This window comes from Toxorhynchites rutilus, chromosome 3 (assembly GCF_029784135.1).
Source record: "Toxorhynchites rutilus septentrionalis strain SRP chromosome 3, ASM2978413v1, whole genome shotgun sequence".
Taxonomy (NCBI): domain Eukaryota; kingdom Metazoa; phylum Arthropoda; class Insecta; order Diptera; family Culicidae; genus Toxorhynchites; species Toxorhynchites rutilus.
In genome coordinates this window covers 8575080-8600446 of record NC_073746.1, presented here as the reverse complement: position 1 = coordinate 8600446, position 25367 = coordinate 8575080, and the positions used below count along the sequence as shown (strand labels likewise).

The 25367-nt window shown below is 36.9% G+C and overlaps 1 protein-coding gene across 7 annotated transcripts; it reads right to left on the bottom strand.

Annotated features, from left to right (window-relative positions):
* Positions 1–24979, bottom strand: LOC129778468 (cytokine receptor-like). Of its 7 annotated transcripts, XM_055785376.1 has the most exons (9): positions 14728–15273; positions 10427–14671; positions 10220–10362; positions 10139–10168; positions 10014–10074; positions 1505–2433; positions 737–1443; positions 531–676; positions 1–471 (listed from the first exon to the last, which is right to left on the bottom strand). In XM_055785376.1, the coding sequence occupies exons 3-9, from the start codon at positions 10237–10239 to the stop codon at positions 172–174; spliced, it is 2193 nt and encodes a 730-aa protein (XP_055641351.1). In that variant the 5' UTR covers positions 10240–10362; positions 10427–14671; positions 14728–15273; the 3' UTR covers positions 1–171. The 7 variants fall into 7 exon arrangements, with proteins under 7 accessions (XP_055641351.1, XP_055641348.1, XP_055641353.1 ...); XM_055785373.1 differs by lacking the exons at positions 10014–10074; positions 10139–10168; positions 10427–14671; positions 14728–15273 and adding exons at positions 24124–24288; positions 24370–24406; positions 24461–24979; XM_055785378.1 differs by lacking the exons at positions 10014–10074; positions 10139–10168; positions 10220–10362; positions 10427–14671; positions 14728–15273 and adding exons at positions 24124–24288; positions 24370–24406; positions 24461–24978.
* Positions 24980–25367: the final 388 nt, after the last annotated feature.

Here is a 25367-nt window from a genome sequence, read left to right as displayed (position 1 = left end):
AAGTTGTATTTTTCTCGCACAACGGAACATGATGTTTTTAAAACATAATTACTACCGCAGAACAACTTTGTACAAAAACATTATTTTCATATTGTGAATAAATTTATCTGTTCTTCACATTTTTATATAACTGTATTACGATCAGGAATATTGCTGTCCAATAGCCGATTGTTATTTAAGTACGACATAATCAGAAGAAATGTTGGATAATCGATTGATCTGGTTGACCTCCTTTGGTAGATTGTACTGTGAAGGCAACACATAGCCCTCACTTATTACCATTTGTTCGATCTTGTTTGGATCTACCCGCTCTACAGAACATCTATTTGTTATGTACTGATTTTCATTTGCACTTTTGATGATAGGAAGGAAGACCAATTCTTTGTCTATGTTCGATACGATTTCAGATTTCTTATCATATAATTCATTGCACTTTACATCTTCCTTGCCATCATTGTCACGTATCGTTGTCTGAAACGAGGAAGTTATACATTCATTTCAAATATTTGATAATTGTAGCTGAAACTCACCAACATGTCATGGATATCGATCAACCCTACTGGAATGTCAACTGTGATGTTCTTCACCCTCTTCACGAACTTAGTTGCACTAATAATCGCGGCAATGGTTCCAAGTACTCCACAAACCAATAAGAACAACTTTAGCAAAAGTTTTTCTGAATATTAACAAACAACGTTATATACATTTAGTGTGGCTTTAAACGACGATGCCTTACCTTCTTCTACGGTATGTACAAATTTCCTTGTTTCATAAGTTTCATCATCCTCATCATACGCCACTACTTCCACCATATATCCTCGTCCGGCATCCAAACCTTCGATCGGCACCATCGTAACGTAAGGTTCAAATGTTTTGTACCGCAGAAGATTTTGCTTTTTCCCAGACCAAAGCAACACTCCATATCGCCGAACCAGCGATCGATCGAAACAGGATGAGTTCATCCGTAGGTTAAATGAAGTCACCGTCACATCGGTTACTTCGAACTGCGGGTAGCTGAGTCCACTCGCAGTCGACACGACACACTCCTGCCAGACGAATCCAGATGAGTGGTTTGGGTAGACTGCAGACACCCCAAAGTTGAGGGCGCTTTCGGAGGTCACGTTGAAAGTTGTTTCGTACGCCGGCAAGACGGCAAAGTTGATCGAATCCTGGCAGTGTTTTGTTGCGGTAAAATTGCAGAACATTATCGTGTAATTGGAGAGATCCGTTGGATCATTTGGTGGGAACCACGAGAATTGGTACGAATCGTTTCGTAGAACTCTCCGAACTATTGGTTGGAAATTTTCCGCGGGTGGGAAAATATCGATCGCGTTGTAATCAGATGATCCCAACAGGTTGTAGCAGGATATTATTATTCTATAGTGTTCAATGGTTATTTGATGGAAAACAGCGACTGCTCTTCCAACGAACGACGGTAAGAACCTAATACATAAAGATCAACTTCGGTCATTTGTTGAGTATTTTCAAAAGTTATATAATTCACCTTTCCCCTGATTTCGATATGGCCGAGATATTATAACTAAATCCTGGTCCATTTTGATGTGACATCGGAACGTGTTCCCAGTAGACTTCTATCGTTACAGAATCGCCCTTTCGTTCTTTGAAACTGTATCCACCCGTAACAATGACCGGGGCTCGATTAGGTTTACTCGGGATAGTTTGGAACGTAACCGAACTCCAATCGGACCAATAAATATTTTCAAACTTCCTTGGTTTCATTGGAATTACTCGAACGCGAACTCTCAGTTCATATTCCGTATAGGCATAGAGGTTATCCAAAGTGTGATAGAGTTTTTCATTCACATCGAATGACATCGTAACGGAACTGTTCACAACCCCATGTTGGGACGCGATTTCAAATTCGTACTCAAATTTCCGATCTATATACAAAAGCTTCACATTCAAATTCCACCCCACTTTCACTCTCGTACTAGCGATGTCAGTAACTTCCAGCATTTTTGGACCCGTGGGTCGTATGAAATCGTAATGGTTTATGTAGAATATCGTCCTCGTTGAGCCGAACATATTTGTCGCCTCGAGTTCAAATGTTAGGCTTCTGTGACCCGCAAAGAACGGGCACGATTCTGTTCTGCTGTCGAACAGCTTTCTCTCGCCGTTGTTCTGCAGGTCACATTCCGAGCTATTGAACGATCTGATCATAGAAAGCCTGAACAAAGTGTTGAGTTTACAGTAGTCGTTACGTGGAAACTCACACCAGATGTATTCTCGATTTTCCGAAACGCACATAAAATCAGACTCATCGATTGGCAGTGGCGGTCTACCGATGGAAACCGAAGAAATGTCCAGTGGTGTTTGGTTGAGCTTGCAGGTGTAGGTCTTTACGCCGCATGCAGTGGCTTCATTGCTGGGTGATATGATGATCTTCGCTTCGATTGTTGTGTCATTCACGATCTGGAGTTGTGAAAAAAGGAATCAACTAAACATTGTAGTAATGGAAGGAAATTGAGTATGATGTTCCGGTACTGAGGAAGAAATTGAATTAATGAGCACATCAGTAGAAGAACTGGAGTTAAAGTGGTCACCTTAAGGAATATGCTTATTTCCTGCGTACACACCGTCACAATCTCTGTTTTTCGAAGAATCTCGGAGCATAACTTATCGTTGTTCAGAATAGCAAACGGGTTTCATTATAAAAGTTGGAAAAAGTGCATTTTTCATTATAAGAAAAAAAAGATGTAAACTCATACTTTTCAAATTTAAGTGTGGGATTAAAGTGTCACTTGATGTGGGTAAAATGGACACTTACACATATCATACTAAATGGGATAGATTTATGTGTTTACAAGCAAAGCAGAAAATAAATATAGGACAATAGGACAATAGGAGGTTTTCATACCGTCAGGTGGAGAGTGCTTGTGTATTATTGACTTACACAGTAATATTGTTGATTTTACGCCTTGTCGAAAGTGTATAATGGTGGTGGTGGAAACAATATAGAATCGTCTGCAGTCGGCGTCGGCTACAGTGGATGTCTATAAACAGCCATTCCATGCAAAACCGATATAGTGGTTCTCAGATTTTCGTCAAAAGTGGTAGTTTTGTTCTTTATCGCAAAACATTAGACCCGTATTTTTTTATTTTTTCAGTAGGGTGACCATTTTCATTTTAGGGGTGTCCGAAAAATCAACTTTTTCCTCATTTTTTTCAAAAATGCTTTTTTGGAAAATTCATAACTTTTGAACCACTAGACCGATTCAGATCATCGACATATCAAATTAAAGCCAATCACCTGATAAAATGATAAAATACTACACGTGCAGAAAATTTGAATTTTGTTCTCGTTATTATTGATTGTATTCGTTTTTTATTGTATTTTAATAGTCTCGGGACCAAAGACGCTATATTTTTTTATATTTTTTCTGAAAAGTTGAGGATGTTTCACATAACATATATCGAAACCGGTGCTCCGTGGCCTAGTGGCTAGCGTTGTTCAAGACGTATTATTCGGCATAGAAATCTCAACTAATTACAAATAAAAATGACGCAAGTAATACTGCGTTTTTTCATTTTTGAGTTATGATTTTTCAAAGCTAACCGATGGTCCAAAAATCATTTTTCACTTTTTTCCAAAAATTACTTTGTTCAAAAATTTATTACTTTTGAACTACTGGACCGATTCAGATGATCGATATATCAAATTAAAGCCAATTAGCTTGCCTTTTTTGAAAAAAGACACTTTTGCCAATTAATTGAATTCTTGTCGCATAGAAATATTGAACGAAGACTGAAAAAATGTTAACTTCGAAAAATCATAATTTAAAAACGAAAAATAACACATCTCTGATTTTTTGATAAGTTATGTAAAAAACATCAGCTTTCAAGAAAAATATAAAAAGCATATAGTATTTTTTTCAAAAAGATCAGCTATTGGCTTCAATTAGATATGTCGATCATCTCAATCGGTCTAGTAGTTCAAAAGTTATAAATTTTTGAAAAAAGTCATTTTTGGAAAAAGAGAAAAAAGTTGATTTTTCGTACAACCCTAAAATGGAAATGGTCACCCTAATGAAAAAAATAAAAAAATACGGGGCAAATGTTCTGCGACAAAGAACAAAACTACCAATTTTCACGAAAACCTGAGAACCACTATATCGGTTTGGCATGGAATGGCTGTAAAGAGAGATGCAAACTGCCAATAACGACAGAAATCTCGTATATCCTAAAACAATATTCCTTAACCAAGAATCAATCGTCAAAAGGCATGGAAATATTTTGATGTTCAGATAAATCAACATAATAAATTACTATTAAATGGTGGTTCTTCGAAATGATTCTTAATCATGATATTATGATTATGTTCTCAAACTGTTTTGAGCAAGAGACCCCTTTTCCAGACTTAAGTCATACCTTAGACCCCCGTAGCCAAATTTCTATGAAAATCGTATCATTAGTTTTTTTCTCTTACTGAATAATCATCAATTTGAAAGCATTGCAGTTGGTTAAATTAACTTGACATTATTTATTTAGACGATGTTCCAGACCTCAACGAAATGTGACTCCATACCGGCTGAGCAGATTAAACGCGCCTTCCGACACCTCTACGAACGTTAAAAAATTTTGTGGAATGAGAAGGCCTATATGTAGAAAACATATATCTAATCTTCTGAGTATCTCGTTTTTTCTTTGTTTTAAAAAATAGTCCCAGAACTTTTTGAATGCACTGTGTATCCACAACTACCAAAATATCAAAAAACGGTTCAATACAGGTTAGTTAAAGTATTTAATCTCCGCGTTCGTTGGTTTTCAAATGGTTCCTTCGGTTTCGCACTGTTAGTAATCCTAATGAAGCCTTTTTCGACAAAGTAGGATGATGGAAAATGAGAAGATATTTTTCAGCAATGCCTCACATCGCAGGATACTGTTTTTCAATGTTTCGTTATAACTAGAACGTATGACAACCTTGGTTGCACTCCTGCCTCATTTGTGCTGATGATAATCAACTCATTTCATTGATGTGATGTAGTACTGATTTATTATCCATTGAGGAATTTAAATTTTTTGAAGATCTAAAAACATTTTAGTAAAATCCTTGTGTAATGCATCCAAGTGAGTGACATATGATAATGTAACATGATCTTGAAGCTTTCGTGATAATTTTGACAAATGCGGAAACTGTGAATAGTCTTCTCTACTTAAATTTTGTTTTGGAAGTTTTGTCAGAAAGGCCGATATTATTGATATTGTTTCAATCAAGTTGAAATCGTTACCCTGCAGCTGAAACACTAATTCAAAAAAACTGAAAATTTTGCTATGCAAGTGACTTTTGGTGGTCAGCGGTCTCCAACGTGTTCACTTCATTTAGCTATGTAATCTCTTGAATTGAATTAGAAGTTGAGTACATTATCATTCAAGCTCCAACATATTTCAGCACGCATTTGAACTTGCAACCTAAGGGCAAGCTTGTTATACAGAAAATATCAGGAGCATTTTTGGACATGAATTTGATGATGACTTCCTTCGTGTTGAATCGCGTATATGTTTACAATACAAAGAAATGTTAAACATGTCTGAAGAACTCGTACGCTCATACACATTATCTTGCACGAACCTATTCACGTTTTTTTACATGCCGAATTTTTCAATATGTACTTTTTGTACTTTTTTATTTTCATCTTGTGCACACTCATCGTCTTGTTAAGTTCTTAAAATGTATAGTAATAATATTTTCTACAGAATATTCTGTATTTTACATATTTTTCGACAAAAGACACAGAATCTGTGTATACAGAATCACAGATTTTCTGCAAAGATACAAAATTTAAAGAATTTTTTTTCAAATTCAAATTTAAATTAATACAGTTTATTTTCTCTGTCTACCTTCTTGCTAATTGATTTTTTTTTTTGATCGCTGAAATGTCACCTAACTTCTCAATTCCTGCTAAGGATGTTTTTGGGACACTTTTTGATCATTCCACATTCATCAGCGTGTGTTGAGTGAATATTCTCCCTTTACAATGCCAACAAAAGAAAGTTCTGAAATCGGTTGGCTTTCACAATGATGGGCTCTATTTTGAAAGCAAAGAACTATATATCGGCTGAAGGAAGAGCGTCAAGGATGAAATTGACGGAAAATTTAAGAAAAGCTAGGTTCAACAAAACCAAGTTTAAACATTATACAATTTATTATGAGAAAACTTTTTTTATGATTTATTTTGTTCTATTATTTTATTGTCAAGCAAACGATAAATAAGAACAATAAATTCAAAATAAAAATAAACCTTTATTTCCATGTTTCCCGTTAGTATTTTAATTTGATAATTTGCTTTTTTTGCTAAAAATACAGATATACATTTTTTTTTCAGAAAATTTAACAGGACCAAATGTGGCAACCCTGGTCATTCTTATAAAAGGCTGGTTCACGTAACACAACTTACGGAGCATCTTAAATATTTCAAATAAGAACTTGTGTTATTTTATAGGGGTCGATATTCAATCCCCGTCGACCCCAAAATCAATTTTCGTTTCTGGCGACCCCTGGGGAACCTAAATCGACCTCAGGGTTTCCGATATCGAGGGTTGATGAAACACATAAATAGGTCTCATGAGAGAAAAAAATTGTTAAAGCGCACTTTTCATAAGTCAATATCCAACTGCTAATAACGGTTCTAGTAGTAATTTAGTTTGTTTGTTTTCCGTTCTTCCGAACGGTTTCGAAAATCCTGTTTGACATGGAATAACGAGGTTTTCAAGCGTTTCAGCAGGAAAGAATCTCCAGAATTCTCTCAGTGCAACTGTGCCTCTAATTGCTAATTGCTGCCTACCACCTGTGCAAACGAATCGTACTAGAAAAAAGTTGTCTATCTGATTCATTTCTTTGAAAATACGACTAAAATCATAAGAGTTAGACCTAGGCAGACCAAATAGTTCAGGAATAAAAACGGGACACTTAAGCTAAAAAAACAAACAAAAAGACATAATGATCTTTGAAGAATTTTATTGAGTGAATAAAACCAATTAAGCTGGATAGAGTTTATGATTTTTGGAAATTTTATCATAAAATTTGTCACATTTCAAAGCAATGTTCTGTTTGACTATTATCATAGCGTTTATGGTTTCAACATCGAGTCGTGCCTTTTCTGATGTCCATATATTGATCATCGTAGTAAAATCCTTCCAACTGATGCGATACTACCAGGCAGAGCCACTTTGAATCTTTGACCATTCAGGAATTGAATTTTTTTATGGTCGGTGTTAAGTCAGAACGGACCAAGTCCCAAAATTAAAAATTTCGAGTTATTGATTGTATTAGGTCAAACACTGGGTAAGCTACATTCCACAATAATCAGATTTGGAAAACCACGCGTACAGCAGGAATAACTAATCGAAATTGTTTTGATCGCACAATGGAAGCCAAACTTTAAACTCGTTTTTCTCGAAATCATAAAAATGTCACATGGTCCGGTCTGACTTAACACCGACCATATAACACTTATATTTCGTCTAGTATGTTATTCGAAAGCTGTGTCGTTAAATTTTCCACAATTCTCAAAAAATTAGCCTCCTGCATTTTACCTCAATTAGCTAGTTTTCACGTAGGACTACGTAGGACTTTCGTCTGCGCAGAAACTGAAAACATGTTACGTTTTTTGAAATAGTGTAAATAGTTTTGACGTTGATAACTATTTTTCCTACTAAATTGCTCGCTCGAGATGTAAACGTACCGTTCGTTCGTACTGATACTGTGAAGAGAGAAGATATTGCAGATCAATCCCGCCTTTTATAACTTATTGAAACAACAGCTCTCCTAATGCCGATGTCTCACAAAATAGTTCTGCTCGGTACAAGACTCAAGAGCAAAATCACTTCGAAGGATCGAAAAAAAAACCTTTATCGAGCACAATCGCTCAGTGATTGCGACAAAAAAGACTTTTTTTGTCGACATTCAAACATTCAACGCGATGACATCGATCACGCAGTTTGGCAATGTACGGACAATTACGCAGCCAGAGAGTACCTATTGAATGCCCCATTGGGCCTCAAGGAAGACAACCCTATGTTCCTGTTAGAGACGTGTTGGGAACTTGCGACATCTGCTATATGCTGTTGATCTATATGTTTGTGAAACGGTCTAGTATAAAAATTTAATGCCTTTGTGTTTTTTTCTGTTTCGTTATTAGTTTGTTTGTCTTGTCCCGTCATCTCCCCTCATCTCCCCTCATCTCATCACATCTCGAGTAAACCGCGAGTAATCGGTCAAAACGCTTCTAGCCCTGAGAAGGGCCCTTGTGGAGAGAAACTCTATTCCATACTCCTCCTACACTTGACAAGAAAACAATCCTCTCCTGCTCGACGCTCTGCGGCAACCATGTTGCTTCAATGACCACCAAATGAGAAGTGGTGTGGCTTCAATTCGCGGATGGCTTATTTAAACCAAATATGTTGAAAACGGACAGAAACGAATGTATCGGTTGCTCGTTATTGACAGCTCTGTTCGGGAATGCACACAAATCTGCAGAACAAATGTATGGGAAAATGAGAATGTTTCCAGTTTTCATTAATTTAAACTGTTGAGGCATTAGTGGATTGTACTGTATAGTATATCAAACGAATCTTAGAGAATTTCCGATTCCATTGGTGTGCAAAGTATCAGAATTTGTTCGCTGTGAAAATAGCTATTAACGTTAACTTTATTTCACAAAAACGTGACCTGTTTTCTGATTTGGCACCCTTCCTGAAAGAAGTAGTTCTACGTCAAAAAATCAACGCGCTTAGGATGCCGAAATGGTTTAAAATCTGTATACTGTAACCTTTAATAAGGGGAAATATAGTACATTGGTATTGGGTTTGGCTTCCGCCCAATACCAAAATTTCTACTTGTTTGCAACCTCACTTAGGTGGAAGCGTTTCTCAGACATTAAAAACGTGTATAGAGGAGCTGTTTGAAGCATTCCTTCTCAAAGCCTTTTGCGAGTGACATGACCTCATCCATTTAATTGCATAAGGCATATGGAACCGATTCTGAACAAGGAATGTCAAAATGTCGACGGCAGCCTCTTCGTTTCGCAATTATTAACCGATTCTTTTCATAAAAGGTGTGGATGACGAAGCCGCGAAGTTCAACCGAACCGAACTATTGTAGTGTTTTAAAATGGAATATCAAGACAAGCACAGCGTCATGACACCGGTCCTTTCAACCTCTCGCCAAAGTCGCTTGATTACCGAATAGAATACAATAATGTCGTTCCCTGCGTCAACAATTCAGTCTTGTCTTGGACACAACACTCTTTTTTTTTGATATTGTATCTCACTAGTCGAAAATATTTTTTTCCCATTTCATTTTGAAGAATTCTAGTAAAATCAGCAAAATAACAACAACCTTAATGACAGATACATCACCTCTTTCAACAAGGCGAATAAATGGTTGAAATGTCACTAACTAATCTCTTGCGAGAAGTAACCATAGTTTTAAATAAATCGTAGCCCAATAGGACATTCTCACAAATTCTTTTTTCTTTGTACTCCAAATACGGTACAAATTTAAAAAAAAAAGGCGGAACGATAATAAATGGTCGAAAAAACGGAACTGTCCCGTTCAAATTGGTACGTTTGGTCAGCCTGGTTGGACCCCAAACCAGGACCCGAAATCTTCGAAGGTGAAAAATGAAGACCGACTGTACTCTCAGTAGCTTCGCTTCGACTAGAACTGCTTCGGCAGTCGTCCACAACAAAAAGTGACTTGACTAGCGTTTATTGTATACCTCATGGATATTATTATCGAACCAATCCATATTCAAAACACTAATTTTATTCCTTTACAATATTTTCATGATATTATTGGAATAGTAACTGTCAGTAGTCGGAACACTACTAAATATGTGGTTAAAAATGATTGAAAATACTATTGGTATTACTTTCAATTAAAGAAATATGAAAAGATGGCAAAGATTTGATCGATTAAAACCGATATTAATTTCGATAAAACATGGTGTTTAGAAAGTAGCCCTAACATTTATCATGTATTGTGGTCGTACCTTCCACCAAACGGAGCGATAAATTCTCAGGTACTTTTGAACACGGAGAATGCCAGAGAACCTTCCAAGTAAGGTGAGAGACATCCATGAAAAACTCCTTGAATCATAACATAGTGCTTATATACCTCCATCGCATTATTTCGAATTGGTTTGATCTACGAATCGAAGAACATTGAGTAAGAATCATATATTAACTTGGAACTTACCCGTGTTTCGATTTCCTCATTGACACTAAAGAGTTTCAAAAAACTACCGTTCTTGTTACGTCTGACAGACTCCAACCTGCAACCAACTGTGTACGATGAAATAGTTGACTCCAAGTTGACTAAATCTGCTGATTTGAAGACTCCTGCAATGTTCAAAATTCTGTTTTTACTGCTTTAACTACTTCCTCTTCGTTACATTCTTCATACTTCCTCGAATAAACTCAAGATCGTTTGATAGGACACAACGCACTACGCCCAACACGATAATTATCCTGAGCATTTTGTTCAGATGTTGCTCATTTATGCCCTTCCTAATTCACTGTGATCTTTCAACGCGGATTTCAACAACAGACAACTCACTCAAAGCTCCTTTCACTGTTCGACTGATCGATTCCTGATTTACGCGTTTTATTGCGGTGTGGCAATCATTTCTTATCTCGCGCATTTGTTTTCGTTTGCGCGTCCAGTGGCTAAAGCTTAAAGATCAGCACTTCGGTCTTCCAGCGGTAGGACTAAGCGATGCGCTTTCACTGATCAATGTTTTTATAAATGATATTCCAGAACAAGCGTGCGCTCCCGCCAATCAAACATTATGTTCGAAGATCAATCGATCGCGATCGATCGGTAGTTTGGAAAGCACAAACTAGAAGCATTGTATGATCCATGCTAACATGCTGCGTTGGACTGGAATCATTTTTCGCACGAAGCTGGCACACACAGTAGCAAGAGCGCGGGATTTCGTGGAACGGACAATCTGCAAACTAATCGCCTTTTGCATATTCCACGCATTCAGTCGAGCTTATGGAAGTGTTCCATGGTTACAAGAGCGAGCTTAAACGAACATTAACTGCGTGACGTATATTTTCTCAGTAGCCCCAGTGGAGCTTAATTGAAAGTGATATTCGAGAATGCAACGGATCGTGAGTGTATTGCTAACGGCATTAAAATGTGATCCAGAAAAAAACTCGATGATTAGGAATATCATCGAGTTTTTTTTTTCATTTTGTAAAAATCACTTGTAATCCAATTGGTAGTCTGAGTCCATATTTAATCAATGGAAGATCATCATTCAGTTCCTAAGCAAAATGAGCTCGGTATCTCCCAGAAAAACAATATGACTAATTGATCTAAATTTTCCAGATCACAGATATTTGCACGGCTCATGTGGGCTGTGACTGATTCCTTATCGCATAATAACCCAGCATGATCAATTTTGTATGAAATGCAGAGAAGATCGGTGTTTGCCGAGTACTTCGCAAACAATATACGCGATTTGATCGAAAAGCAGCGATATCAGATTGTCAAAAAGTTCTGTCCATTCTAGAATGAAATAAATATTCTTAACTTAAATGAACTTTATTGAACTATACTATTACCTATGATTATTTATAACATTTTTCAGGGTAATGGTCATTGGTACGGTATAAAAGTTGAACATAAAAATATTGTAATTTTATTTTTTCTTGAGTGAAACTTTCCTAAATTTCACCGAATTATGATAACAGAGTAAAGAATTACAGCAGACATTCGTTGTTAGGATGAGTTGTAATGAAAATTTCGGAGAAATCGCTCGTGGGTTGGACGAACTGTTGAATTGTCTCAAAACAACGGTGTATGATGATCCGATTGCTGATTCAGGTAGACACAGATACTTTGCTGATTTAAGCTGACATAGGTACTAGATTCAATTCCTGTTCGATCACGGGTTTTCCCGGGCTATAAATAGGTTTGGGGTTGCTCAGCGGTCTGAACTCGTAAGCAATCACATTAGTAAGGGTTAAAGAACATTATTGGAGATCTAGTAAAGAGGTAAATGATGCATCCTTCGACTGAAGGATGCCTCGATGTTGATAGCTCAGGAATTGGAATAATCCGTTACTTTGGTCTTGAGAAATATTCTACAGACCGTGTTCATTTCTAAATTATCTCTTAGCCTCACAGAGCAATATGGAAAGGAAAGAAGACAGCATTTTGATTGTGCTTATACTCATTTCTAAAAATAACACATCGAAGTCTTCAGCGTTATTCTCAAATTTTCTCATTACAATTTTTCATTTTGCTTCGTATTTTTGTGGTTCTACCATGTTGTTTTGATTTAAGTTTATTCATCAATTCGACGAAAATCATACTCTGATTTGCCGGAATTTGGCTTCTTCATTCGGATAAATGTTGCATTCGGGTGAATGCCGCATTCGGGTTAATATGCTTCGGGAAAACGTGTTTCGGGTGAATTTGGCACACCCGTATGAATGTTGGTAATTGTATGGGCAATTCATCCATATTTTTTCAGAATTAAAAAAAAATGAGAGAAATTAATTTTTTTAAAACACTTCTTTCAATGATTTTTTTAAATTTTCTTAAATTTTTAAATTTAAATTTCCTACATTTCATTTTTCAAACATCATTGTGTAGGTCTTATGGGTTTTAAAAGAGAATTGTTTCAATATTTTGAGTTTTTTTTCAACTTTTTTTTTTCGAAAAATCCAAAGTCAAAAACAAACAAAAAATTAAAATTCATATTTTAAAGAGAGTGTTGTAGACAACAGATCCACTGGCAACTATGCTGATAACCTGTGGCTCGACCTGACAGTTCTAGCTGTGAGCGCTCCGATGTCAACAAGAGGAATAAGAACAGAAGGGATAATTATTTTTGTTATGATGTTTTATGTAACACTGTTGTTCTTTTAAATCTGTTATTAAATGTAGTTATAATCGTTAGTTTGTGTTTCAATTCAATGTCAAGAAGCACACGGCGTAACAGAGAGTACCCTCGATATAACCTTCATATTTTCTATGTGTAAAAAATATTTTCGGAATATGTTCTGAGAGTTTCACGTCAATGTCACAGGTTCAACAAAGGTCATTTGGCGGCCTGGGTATAGCTTCCCGAATTTTAATTAGAGCATTGGAAACCCCACAAAAACATTCCACCAGTGTATTGTGCATTCTGAATAAGCTGATTATAACCTCATGTCTGAAACCATAGCCCGTAACCAGAACTTGCATATGAAATTTGCATTTTTGCATTACTTGTTCTGCAGGTGCATGTGGCCGTTTTATCTATTTATCCTTAGGATTCGATTCAGTTAGAAGTCGGAATCCCAGTTCAATTCATACCATATTTCAAATATTTTGACAGCAAATTGTTCAGAAAACATGTATCTCTCGACGGTGAAAATTTCCGTTTCCGTTGATCCGTTTTGTTTTGGAAAGTTGTGCAGGATGGATGCCATTAACCCTCCTGTACTCGTGTGCAAAATCATAACACGTATACTCGCGCACGGTGTCACAGAACGAAAATTGAACTTCTCTGTAATGTTGCCATTGTGTATTTTTCAGCCTTTATTTGAAGAAGAGGGTATTCTTAAATGAAAAAAAAACTCCAAAAAATATGTTTTCTTCGTCTATATTATGTTTTAATAGATCATCTAATTCAGCCTCCTCAAAACAGAGTAATTTTTGATACTCCAACAAAAATAACGAAATTCGATTTTTTGTCTGTTATTAATTAAAAGTAAGCAACTGAATATAATTCATGGAAGTATAAAGAGCTATAAAATAACATAAAAACGTATTAATCGATTGTGGTTTCATTGGAGTTAGATTCAGAACATAGTATAACTGCATTGTAACGAAACCACAGGGCAGTCTCGCTTGACAGCTGGGTGAGTTCCACATAAAGTGCGATTTACATACAACATCCACGTCACGTTCACGTCCCGTTACGTTACGTTACGTCAGTTATTCTACCAAGCAATTATTATGAAAACATTCACATACACCGGCAACGTAACGACCCGTCAGCATACGATCAACGAAAACGCCCACAATCCGTTTTGCCTGCCAAGATCGGGTCGATGAAATGTCAACAATCGACCTCAAATGCTGCCACCTTGCAATCGATTTATCGACCTTTCATATGCATTCATCGAACAACTTGACGCCACTTTTTTGCCAACATATGCAAGGCGTCGACCTGCATGTAACGCTGCTTCCAACACTGATCGTCTCTTGTTTGTATTGGTTTGTTATGAAACATGAAAAGGAAAAACATTGATCGATTTTAATCATTTTATTCAAAAAAACACAAAATGCATATAAAATATAAACAAGATATATAATGCAATCGGTGCATTCGGGTTGTCTGGATTGACGATTCGAATCCAGCTCCTTTTTCTCCTTGACACACATATGTGGCTGAGGAGGTTTCTTCAATGTGCGTGAAGCACGGGATCTCCGATGGGGAAAATTGCTCGAAATACTATCGATGGCCAGGTCCTGCTGCTGTTACTGATGATGCTGTTCCCAGGAATAGCACCCTGGACTTAAAGGATACTGCTGCGGGAAAGCTGATGCTGTTGGCTGGCGTGACAGAAGTGGAAATAAGCAATGTGGTGATGAGGGAAATCATCTTTCTCACTCGCCGATTGATTGAGTCGGATGTATTCATAGCTGAAACAAAATAAAATGATTAGTAAGTGAAAAGCAGAAATGAATTCCCTACTCACCAGTTGTATGATCCGGATAAAAATGCGAACTATTAAAATATCATGCGATTACGTTCGCTTACCTCGCCTATTTTCATTCTACTATACAACGGAATCAGTGCATTCGGGTTCCTCCGTGTTACGGACAGCTGAGGCTTATCGCGGATCGAGTTACAGATCCATAAGATAAGCAATATTTGAGATTATATTTAGAAAAGACCTCCAAGCGAGGTATAGAAACGTTTAGAAAGGACCAATGTAAGGCAATTAAAAGATGTAAGAGCTCAAGTGTTTTGTTAGGCTAGAAAACGCTTGTAGTTCGAAATTATTGCCGGTCATAAATTCAGAATGGACGAATATTTAAATAGCGTCCGGTAAACAATTTAATGCATGCATCATTTAGGATGCATTTTTATTACCCTTTTCCATCCCTAGCTGCGCTCAGCCAGATACACCAGCAGGGTGTAATAAAATAAAAGGATGTTATTTAGAGCGAAGGATGGAAAGGGGAAATCCAAGAATAAGATAGGCGCACCGACGAGGTGCTATAAACTTAAGGTATTTTCTTAGGGTAGTGCAGCCGTCTCAGACTGCACGTTACCATACGCTAGAAGAAGGGACAAGGAAGGTAGATGATCTAAACGAAACCGATATGTTATCGGTTTTCAAGAGAGAGAGAGGAGATGTTCCTCGTCAATCTTAGTTTAAGGAACCATGTATATATTGTGAAACTTTTGAATAAATTTTTTAGTATTGTAACAGAACTCACGCGAAAGCGTTAAAATTTTTCTTTCAATAGAGAAATTTTTCATGGTGGCTCCAGAGAGGAGCAGTGAAGATTTCCAAAGTGGAAAAAAGTGAAACTCGCGAACTCTTCTCGACAGTGGATGCGAGAAGTGATAATTCGCGAATATTCATCGGCAGTGGATGCCAACAGTGTTAATCGCGAATAAAAAGTCTTTTTCAAAGTTAATTCGCGAACTCTTCAAATAGCAGTGGATGCCAAAAGTGAAACTCTTCTCGGCAGTGGATGCGAGAAGTGATAATTCGCGAAAATTTATCGGCAGTGGATGCCAACAGTGTTAATCGCGAATAAAAAGTCTTTTTCAAAGTTAATTCGCGAACTCTTCAAATAGCAGTGGATGCCAAAAGTGAAACTCTTCTCGGCAGTGGATGCGAGAAGTGATAATTCGCGAAAATTTATCGGCAGTGGATGCCAACAGTGTTAATCGCGAATAAAAAGTCTTTTTCAAAGTTAATTCGCGAACTCTTCAAATAGCAGTGGATGCCAAAAGTGAACTCTTCTCAGCAGTGGATGCGAGAAGTGATAATTCGCGAAAATTTATCGGCAGTGGATGCCAACAGTGTTAATCGCGAATAAAAAGTCTTTTTCAAAGATAATTTGCGAACTCTTCAATCGGCAGTGGATGCCAAAAGTGTTTCTTTCAACCGAAATAAACATTGTGAATTGATTAAGAAACCGGCAGTGGATGCCAAAAGTGTTCCTTTCAAACGGAGACAAATATAAGTGAATTAACCAGCAAAAACCTTAAGCAGCAGTAGACGCAGCAGCACCAGCAGTAGCACCACCAGAGGTGACAACAACATCCGAGCCAGAAGGCCTCCCAGGACAAGGAGAGAATCGCCCAAGCACCAACACGGAAAGACGGAGATAGGACCGGATCAACAAAAAAGGTGTGATTTTTCCATTTTAGTTTAGTCATGTCTTATCAATTCATTAGGAATAAGAATGGCAATTGCCGCTTGTGCAATGAGCCTGATTCTAGGGACGATTTAGTCGCGTGCGATGAATGTGACCGATGGTTCCATTTGACATGCGCAGGCCTAAATAAAAAACCTAAACAAACAGAAAGATGGATATGCCCCAAATGCAAGACCATAGAGAACGAATTGTTAAGACTTCAAAAAACACAACCAACACCAATAGAAGAGATGATGAATATCCATAGAGAATCTATGCGGGCTCTAGTAGAAACTCTTAAAATTAAGAACGAGGGTAGAGAAGAAACCCCTGATTCAAATAGACTGTTACACCGGCAATCTCTCTTAGACCTCCCCTATTTTGATGGGTCATATAAGATATGGCCTAGATTTAAAATAACGTTCGAAGAAACTACCCTTCAAGGAAACTTTTCCGATTTAGAAAATATAAATCGTTTACAGAAATATCTCAAAGGAGACGCGCTGAAATTAGTGAGCGCTCTTTTAATCGATAAAGCTAATGTTCCAAAAATAATGGAAAAACTAAATCTACGGTTCGGAAATCCCGAAACCATTTATTCGAATTTATTGAAGGAAATGCTAAATGCGAGGAATCCACATTTTGGATCACCCCAAACAATGATTGATTTTGTAACATCGCTTGATTGTTTCGTGACAAATATAAAAATACTAAAACACGATGAATATCTCAATGATCCTAGATTGATTCGTGATTTAGTTTTAAAACTTCCAAACGACTTGCATCATCAATGGATCAAGTTTGTAGCTGATACAAAGAAAACAAGAGATATAATTGATCCATTTATACCGACGCTAGAGGACCTTTATAATTGGTTAAAACCTCAAGAAGAGTTGGCCACGATGCTACAGTCGGAGAGGAAAGAAAAACCTCATAAGAGCGGATATTTGAATACACATGCTGTAAAGGAACAAAAATATAGGCCGAAGCGCCTACCAAAGTGTTTCGCATGCCGAAACGAGCATAAGACATCAGAATGTTCAATTTTTAAAAATATGAACGTTCAACAAAGGAGTGATTTTATTTTTAAACACAGGCTATGTTTAGCATGTTGTAATTATACAAACCACATGGCAAAAGATTGCAGGATCGCAAAGCCTTGTGGAATCGATGGATGCAAACTTAGACACCACGCATTACTGCATAGAGCAACTCAGAGAGATGCTAACCTTAATAATACAGAAAGCGTTAATTGTCATGTAAATAAAGAGAACAAAATACTGTATCAAATCCTTCCAGTTACATTGGGCTGCGGAAAAAAGGAAATTAAAACTTTCGCATTTTTAGACCCTGGGTCATCAGTAAGTTTGATTCACGCTGATATTAAAAATAAACTTGGAACACAAGGGCGTAACAACCCCTTAACGCTGGTTTGGACTAATGGCGAAACTCAGCAAGAACTAGATAGTGAAGAAATTTCCCTAAGTATACAAGGATGCAATAATCAACGTTATAACATACATAATTTGAGGACTGTGTCGGAATTATCTCTTCCCTCACAGTCAATGAATATTCATGAATTACGACGAGAATACAATCACTTAGAAGATATAACTCTCGAAGGATATGAAAATGCTATGCCAAAAATACTGTTAGGTTTACCGCATTCGTTTTTGATAAGCGGTAGGGAGACGCGATCAGGTAAATTTAATGAACCAGTCGCACAGAACACTAAACTCGGATGGGTTTTGTTCGGGCAAACTAACGAACATAAAAAATTGAAAGGACACGTGCTGATGAACGACGAAATTGATTCATCAGATTATTTCAATAAAATGATGGAAAATTATTTTAGCCTAGAAGATTTCGGGATAAAAGTACCTGTAAAAACCTTGATGTCTAACGATGAAAAAAGATCGATTGATATCATGAATTCCACTTTGAAATATGAAGAAGGAAGTTATGAAATTGGGCTGCTTTGGAAACAGGAGGATGTACAATTTCCGCATAGCTATCAATCAGCCATGAACAGACTACGTGGTCAAGAATCAAAAATGCGTAAAAATCAATGTCTACGTAAATGGTATGTTGAGAAAATAAAGGAATATGAAACCAAGGGATACGCTAGAAAACTCACTCCCACAGAACAGCAGCAACGTGATCCAAAAATATTTTACTTACCGCACTTTACAGTTGTGAACCTAAATAAACAGCCCATAAAGCCACGGCTTGTTTTTGATGCCGCTGCTAAGGTTAAGGGAGAGTCCCTAAACACGAATTTATTACAAGGCCCGGATGCAACGACGTCGCTATTTGGAGTGTTAATACGATTTAGAGAAGGAAAATTTGCGATAACTGGAGACATCAAAGAAATGTTTCATCAAGTTAAAATAAGAAAGGAAGATCAAAATGCCCAAAGGTTTTTATTTAGGGAAAACTTTGACGAAGATCCCGACGTGTATGTGATGCAAGTGATGACCTTTGGAGCTACCTGCTCGCCCGCATGCGCACAGTTTGTTAAAAACACAAATGCTGAGAAATTCAGAGAAAGTCATCTTCAGGCAGTAGAGGCCATTCAAAACAACCATTACGTGGATGACTACCTAGATAGTTTCGACGATTTAGAAAATGCCTCAAAAATTGTGAACGAAGTTATTACCATTCACAAATATGGGCACTTCAATATCAGAAATTTTATATCCAACAGTAATGAGCTATTGGGACAAATCCCGGAAGAAAATAGAACGGAAGTTAAAGAAGACTTATTAGGAAAATTTGAGGAATCATATGAAAAAGTACTCGGAGTGTATTGGGATACAAAAAAGGATTTTATTCGCTACAAGGTGGATATTCCTGTTACACAGGAGTTTACGAAACGAAAACTGCTTTCACAAAGCATGAGTGTTTACGATCCACTTGGTTTATTATCACATATAACAATTCAATCTCGAATTCTAATGCAGGAGCTCTGGAAAAGTGGAATAACATGGGATGAACAATTAAACCCAGCACTAAAGAAAAAATGGGAGAACTGGCACACAAAACTGGAAGAAGCAAGAGCAATAAGAATACCACGTTCATATGCCAATTCTTCTCACCCAAAAGAACGAGAACTACATGTCTTCGTTGATGCATCTGAGAATGCTTATGCAGCAGCAGTATACTTAAGGAGTGTATATGAGTCACACATTGATGTCAATATCGTGGCTGCCAAGGCAAGAGTCGCACCAACTAAAATGCTTTCCATACCACGACTCGAATTACAAGCCGCTGTATTAGGAAGCAGATTGGCTAAGACAGTAAAAAACGAGCTACGTCTATCAATAGATAGAGTAGTATTTTGGTCAGATTCCAAAACTGTATTAGCATGGATTCGTTCAGAACCACGCAAGTACAAACAGTTTGTTGCCTTACGGATAGGAGAAATATTAGAAACCACATACGTAAACCAGTGGAAATGGGTGAATAGTAGGAATAATCCAGCGGATGAAGCTACGAAATTATCAAATAGTAATTCAATCTGGTTTACAGGCCCACAGTTCTTATATGATAATGAAGAAAACTGGCCAAATGAAGTTCAGAGAAGCGACACTGACGAAGAATTAAGACCACTGCACACTATTCAATCGAAAGAGTTTAGTGGTCTGAAAAGCATTCACATAAATTGGTGTTCGGATTTTGTGAGATTGAAGCGTTCTGTTGCAATTGCATTCAAATATATCGATTGGCTGAAATCAAAATGCAGGAACCAAAGCTTCAATAAAAATATTGACAAGGAGGACCTGGATTATGCTGAGCTCGTTTTAATATATAAGGCTCAATGGGAGTCATATCCCAAAGAAATGGAACTCTTACAAAATAAAATGAAAATTCATAAGGGAAGTGAAATTCGAGCACTTAGCCCGGAAATTTGCACGGATGGAATAATGAGATCAAAGGGACGTATTGAGAACGCTAACTGTTTACCAACTTCAGCCAGAACACCTATCATTCTGTCCTACAAGCATTATGTGAGCACTTTGATATTACGTCATTATCACGAAAAATATCGACATAAAAACCTGGAGACTGCCATAGCGGCAGTGCGACAAAAATTCTGGATAACAAACATCAGAGTTGCTATTAAGACAGTTAGAAGGAAGTGCCAATTTTGTAAAAATATGTCTGCGGAGCCAATTCCTCCAATGATGGCAGCCCTACCACGTTCTAGAACTACACCATATTGTAAGCCATTCACGTATACAGGCACAGATTATTTCGGCCCTTATGGCGTGTCTATTGGAAGACGCACTGAAAAACGTTGGGGATGTTTGTTTACTTGTATGACAACAAGAGCAGTACATCTCGAATTAGCACAAGATATGAGCTCAGACTCTTTTATTATATGTTTCCGAAATTTACAATATCGTAGAGGTAAAGTGCAAGAGTTGTTCAGCGACAATGGAACTAATTTCATTGGAGCAAGAAACGAATTTGAGAAAATTCTTAGAAGGCTATCAGACGACGGAGTCAAATGGCATTTTAATCCTCCCGCTTCACCGCATTTCGGTGGAGTATGGGAAAGAATGGTGAGAGAAGTTAAAAGCCTTTTACCTCAAAAACAAGAAACCATACCAGAGTATGAACTTAGAACCATACTAACCGAAGTTGAATTCCTCATTAACAATCGCCCGTTAACGCATATTCCTTTAGATACAGAAGACGATGAGGTTTTAACTCCTAATCACTTTCTGTTAGGTTGCGCTGGTGAAGCTGTCATTACGATCGACGACGTTTCCAAAGCAGAAGCAACTCGTCAACACTGGAAAAGAGCGCAATCAATTGTTAAGGGATATTGGAATCGGTGGATAAAAGAATACCTCCCAACCCTAACTAAAAGAAATAAATGGTTGGAGAAGACTAAACCTATAAAGGTAGGGGATATCGTGGTTTTTGCCGATGAAGAAAAGAAAGGTAAATGGCATAAGGGCAAGGTGATAAGAACAACAACTAATATGGATGGGCAAGTTAGATCCGCTACCGTGGAAACAATTAAAGGTGAAATTACTAGACCAGCTGTAAAATTAGCAGTATTAGATGTAAGTAAGAACAATGAAATCGAGAGCTCAAAAGATACCACTATTTCCTCACCACCTCTTAACTTTGTTGGAGTAATTAAAAGTGCCCCAGGGAGTAAAGAGGAAATTAAGGGACCGCGAAATCCTCAAGAATGGGGAGTAAGAAAAACGGTTAACATCGAGCATGTAAAAGAGCTGGCGTCAAAATTGAAACCGAAGCCACAAACAAAAAAGAAAGTCATAGGTAAAATAAGACCATATACCGGCACGATACAAAAGGCTATCGTAACCGCAATGGCAATTCTAGTACTGGTAAATTTGACAAATGCCGTCAACATCCAGCCTATTGAGGAAGGGGGTTTAATGTTTGATCATGTTGGGTCATGTATAGTAAAGCGAGGAATTTGGAGGACAAATATTGTATCCAACTTAATTCCTAACGACGATATTTCTATGCTAGACTCTATTCATTCGAACTTAGAAAGAACCTTGAAGTTCATGGGGAATGTAACTCAAGACAGCGCTTTGACAGAACTTGTAATGTCGATAGAACGACAATGTAACAATGCAAAACAAGAAATAAATTTTTTATCACGATCAAAAAGGAGTCGTGGAATACTTGGGTTTTTGAAAGACCTGTTATTTGGGAGTAATGATGTGGAAGACGAAGTACAGTCTTTGCGTATTCACGAAGAGCAAAAACTTCATGATATCTCACAAACCATGAGACTATTGAATCAAAGAAGCAAAAATATGGGAGATGAATTAAGCGTAAGAATTCGTAGACTAAATGAAGGAATGTTATCTTTGAAGGGAAAGTATTCCGAAGAAAGAACTAATATATTCGCAAGAAAATGTTTTGAGACCACAACGTTAGCTTTGCAATTGATTGATGGCATAACTCGAAAATACAGGATAATTAAGACTCACCCTTTAGCCGAAAATGAAATGCAAAAGGCAATTCAAAATATAAAGAAGCAATTACCAGAAGGATACTCAATCCTTAGAGACCCACTTGCAGTTAAATACAACATTAAAATTGAAAATGGAACAGTAAATATAATAATGGAAAATGTAATTATTAATAAGGAAAACTTCGAAGTATTCAATGTAATCCCTATTCCTGAAAATGGAAGTGTTATAAAAATAGATCACCATGTAATAGCAATTAATAATAAACATGAATTTTTTTACCCAGATGGAAATTTAATAAAGCTTAATGAAAGTCATTATGTGGTAAATCAGCCAGAATTAACCAGAGTTCCAGATTGCATAGCTGGAGCATTACTTCATGAAACGATAAAACAAAAATGCTCAACAAAGATGATGGAAGAACCATACACCATGTTAACAAAATTGAATAAGATCAACTCTATATTGTACACAACGAGCGACCCTAGCAAGATAATAATCCATTGTAATAATGTAGCCATGTCACCGCCTTATAAGAACGCGATCATAGAACTGTTCCCAGATTGTAAGATCCTAACAGAAAAAACTATTCGTTATGCCCAAATATCTGGACATAACGGGGAAGCTAGAATATTTTTTAAACCTATTCAGAAACTACCATATGTACTAGAAAAACCAAACATAAATGAAAATTTGAATACAACTATCTCGAGTAGAAATCCATATGAAAAGGTAGATATAAAGGATACAGTAATACCTGAAGACGATTTTATAAAAAAGAAACACGTATATACATTTGGAGGTACCATAACTGTTATTTCAATGATTATAATAGTAGGAATTTACGTATACATAAAATTAAAGAGAAGAAGTAATAGACAAAATAATAGAAGAAATGATGATCCGCCTTCGTTATTAGACATGATACGGCTAAATAGAGTTCAGGAAGAATCAAGAAATATTCCTATTATTTTAAACCGTGATAGTTGTCTATAATTGAGTAAATCTATGTAGTAGATTTACGGAGTCCGGAATGTTACGGACAGCTGAGGCTTATCGCGGATCGAGTTACAGATCCATAAGATAAGCAATATTTGAGATTATATTTAGAAAAGACCTCCAAGCGAGGTATAGAAACGTTTAGAAAGGACCAATGTAAGGCAATTAAAAGATGTAAGAGCTCAAGTGTTTTGTTAGGCTAGAAAACGCTTGTAGTTCGAAATTATTGCCGGTCATAAATTCAGAATGGACGAATATTTAAATAGCGTCCGGTAAACAATTTAATGCATGCATCATTTAGGATGCATTTTTATTACCCTTTTCCATCCCTAGCTGCGCTCAGCCAGATACACCAGCAGGGTGTAATAAAATAAAAGGATGTTATTTAGAGCGAAGGATGGAAAGGGGAAATCCAAGAATAAGATAGGCGCACCGACGAGGTGCTATAAACTTAAGGTATTTTCTTAGGGTAGTGCAGCCGTCTCAGACTGCACGTTACCATACGCTAGAAGAAGGGACAAGGAAGGTAGATGATCTAAACGAAACCGATATGTTATCGGTTTTCAAGAGAGAGAGAGGAGATGTTCCTCGTCAATCTTAGTTTAAGGAACCATGTATATATTGTGAAACTTTTGAATAAATTTTTTAGTATTGTAACAGAACTCACGCGAAAGCGTTAAAATTTTTCTTTCAATAGAGAAATTTTTCACTCCGGGTGGTAATTCAGCTGAGCAAGTTGATAAATACCTCCTTGTCGTTGAGTTTTCGTGTCTGAAGAGGATTTTGAATGTGCGCGAAGCACGGAACCTCTAATGGGGAAAGTTCTTCGCAATACCATACCATGGTCAAATTCTGCTGCTGCTGCTGTTGATGCTGTCCCCCGGCATTGCCAACAGGGGTTATAGGTTACTGCTGCAGGAAAACGGATGTTGTTGGCTGCTGTGATAGAAGTGGAAATCCGCACTGATGGGAGAAATCATCTTTCTCACTTACCGATTGATGGAAGCAAACGAGTCGAATGTATTCATAGCTGATAAGATAAAATAATAAATAATTAAAAAGCCGAAATATATTTCATACTCACCAGTATGATCCATTTGTTTTTGTTTGAGATGACAGTTTAGCGGAGTGGAAAAAAGAACCACCAGTGATGCCATTTGGTTTGTTTAATTATTCAGTATTTTCGACTAACGAACTATCCGCGTTGACGATATTGGGTAATAGGCATGACAGTATGGATTTGCAGAAGGAATCAATACACTTTTAAAATGAAAATTATGAATGAACATGATTTTTCCTTAATCAAATTAGTACTCTATGTAAGTGAAAATCACCATTGCCTGCAAGTGGTGAAAAAACGTCATAAAAAATATGTTTTGAGATAATTTTATATTATAATGACAAGTTTTTTTGAGAATATCTGAACGTCTATAGAAAATAATTCAAATTAGGGTCATGACAACGTACTTTAAGTAGAAAAAATTATGCCAAGAAAAAAATTTCATACAAATTTTAGCAAATATAAACTGATTCGGGCCGACTAATATGATAGAGAATAGTTTGCCTCATACAAACTAATGCCGTATCCAGATGTCGATACCTAATCGTCGTCATCGTGAATAGGTAACAGCGTTACGGTCGTTGTTAGGTCGATGTTTTTTTCGTCGATTTGATTGTGGGAACCCACAATCCAATCGACGAAAAAAACATCGACCTAACAACGACCGTAACGCTGTTACCTATTCACGATGACGACGATTAGGTATCGACATCTGGATACGGCATTAGTTTGTATGAGGCAAACTATTCTCTATCATATTAGTCGGCCCGAATCAGTTTATATTTGCTAAAATGTGTATGAAATTTTTTTCTTGGCATAATTTTTTCTACTTAAAGTACGTTGTCATGACCCTAATTTGAATTATTTTCTATAGACGTTCAGATATTCTCAAAAAAACTTGTCATTATAATATAAAATTATCTCAAAACAT

Bases quoted from the DNA above. Each gene is read 5' to 3' on its own strand.
- LOC129778468 (XM_055785373.1), bottom strand. From the start codon at position 24,214: ATGGTATTGCGAAGAACTTTCCCCATTAGAGGTTCCGTGCTTCGCGCA. The intron at 10,363-24,123 runs GTATTTATCAAC...TGAACATTGCAG, and splicing joins GAAAACTCAACGACAAGGAG to GAGTCTTCAAATCAGCAGAT. The intron at 677-736 runs GTAAGGCATCGT...GTTAATATTCAG, and splicing joins TGTACATACCGTAGAAGAAG to AAAAACTTTTGCTAAAGTTG.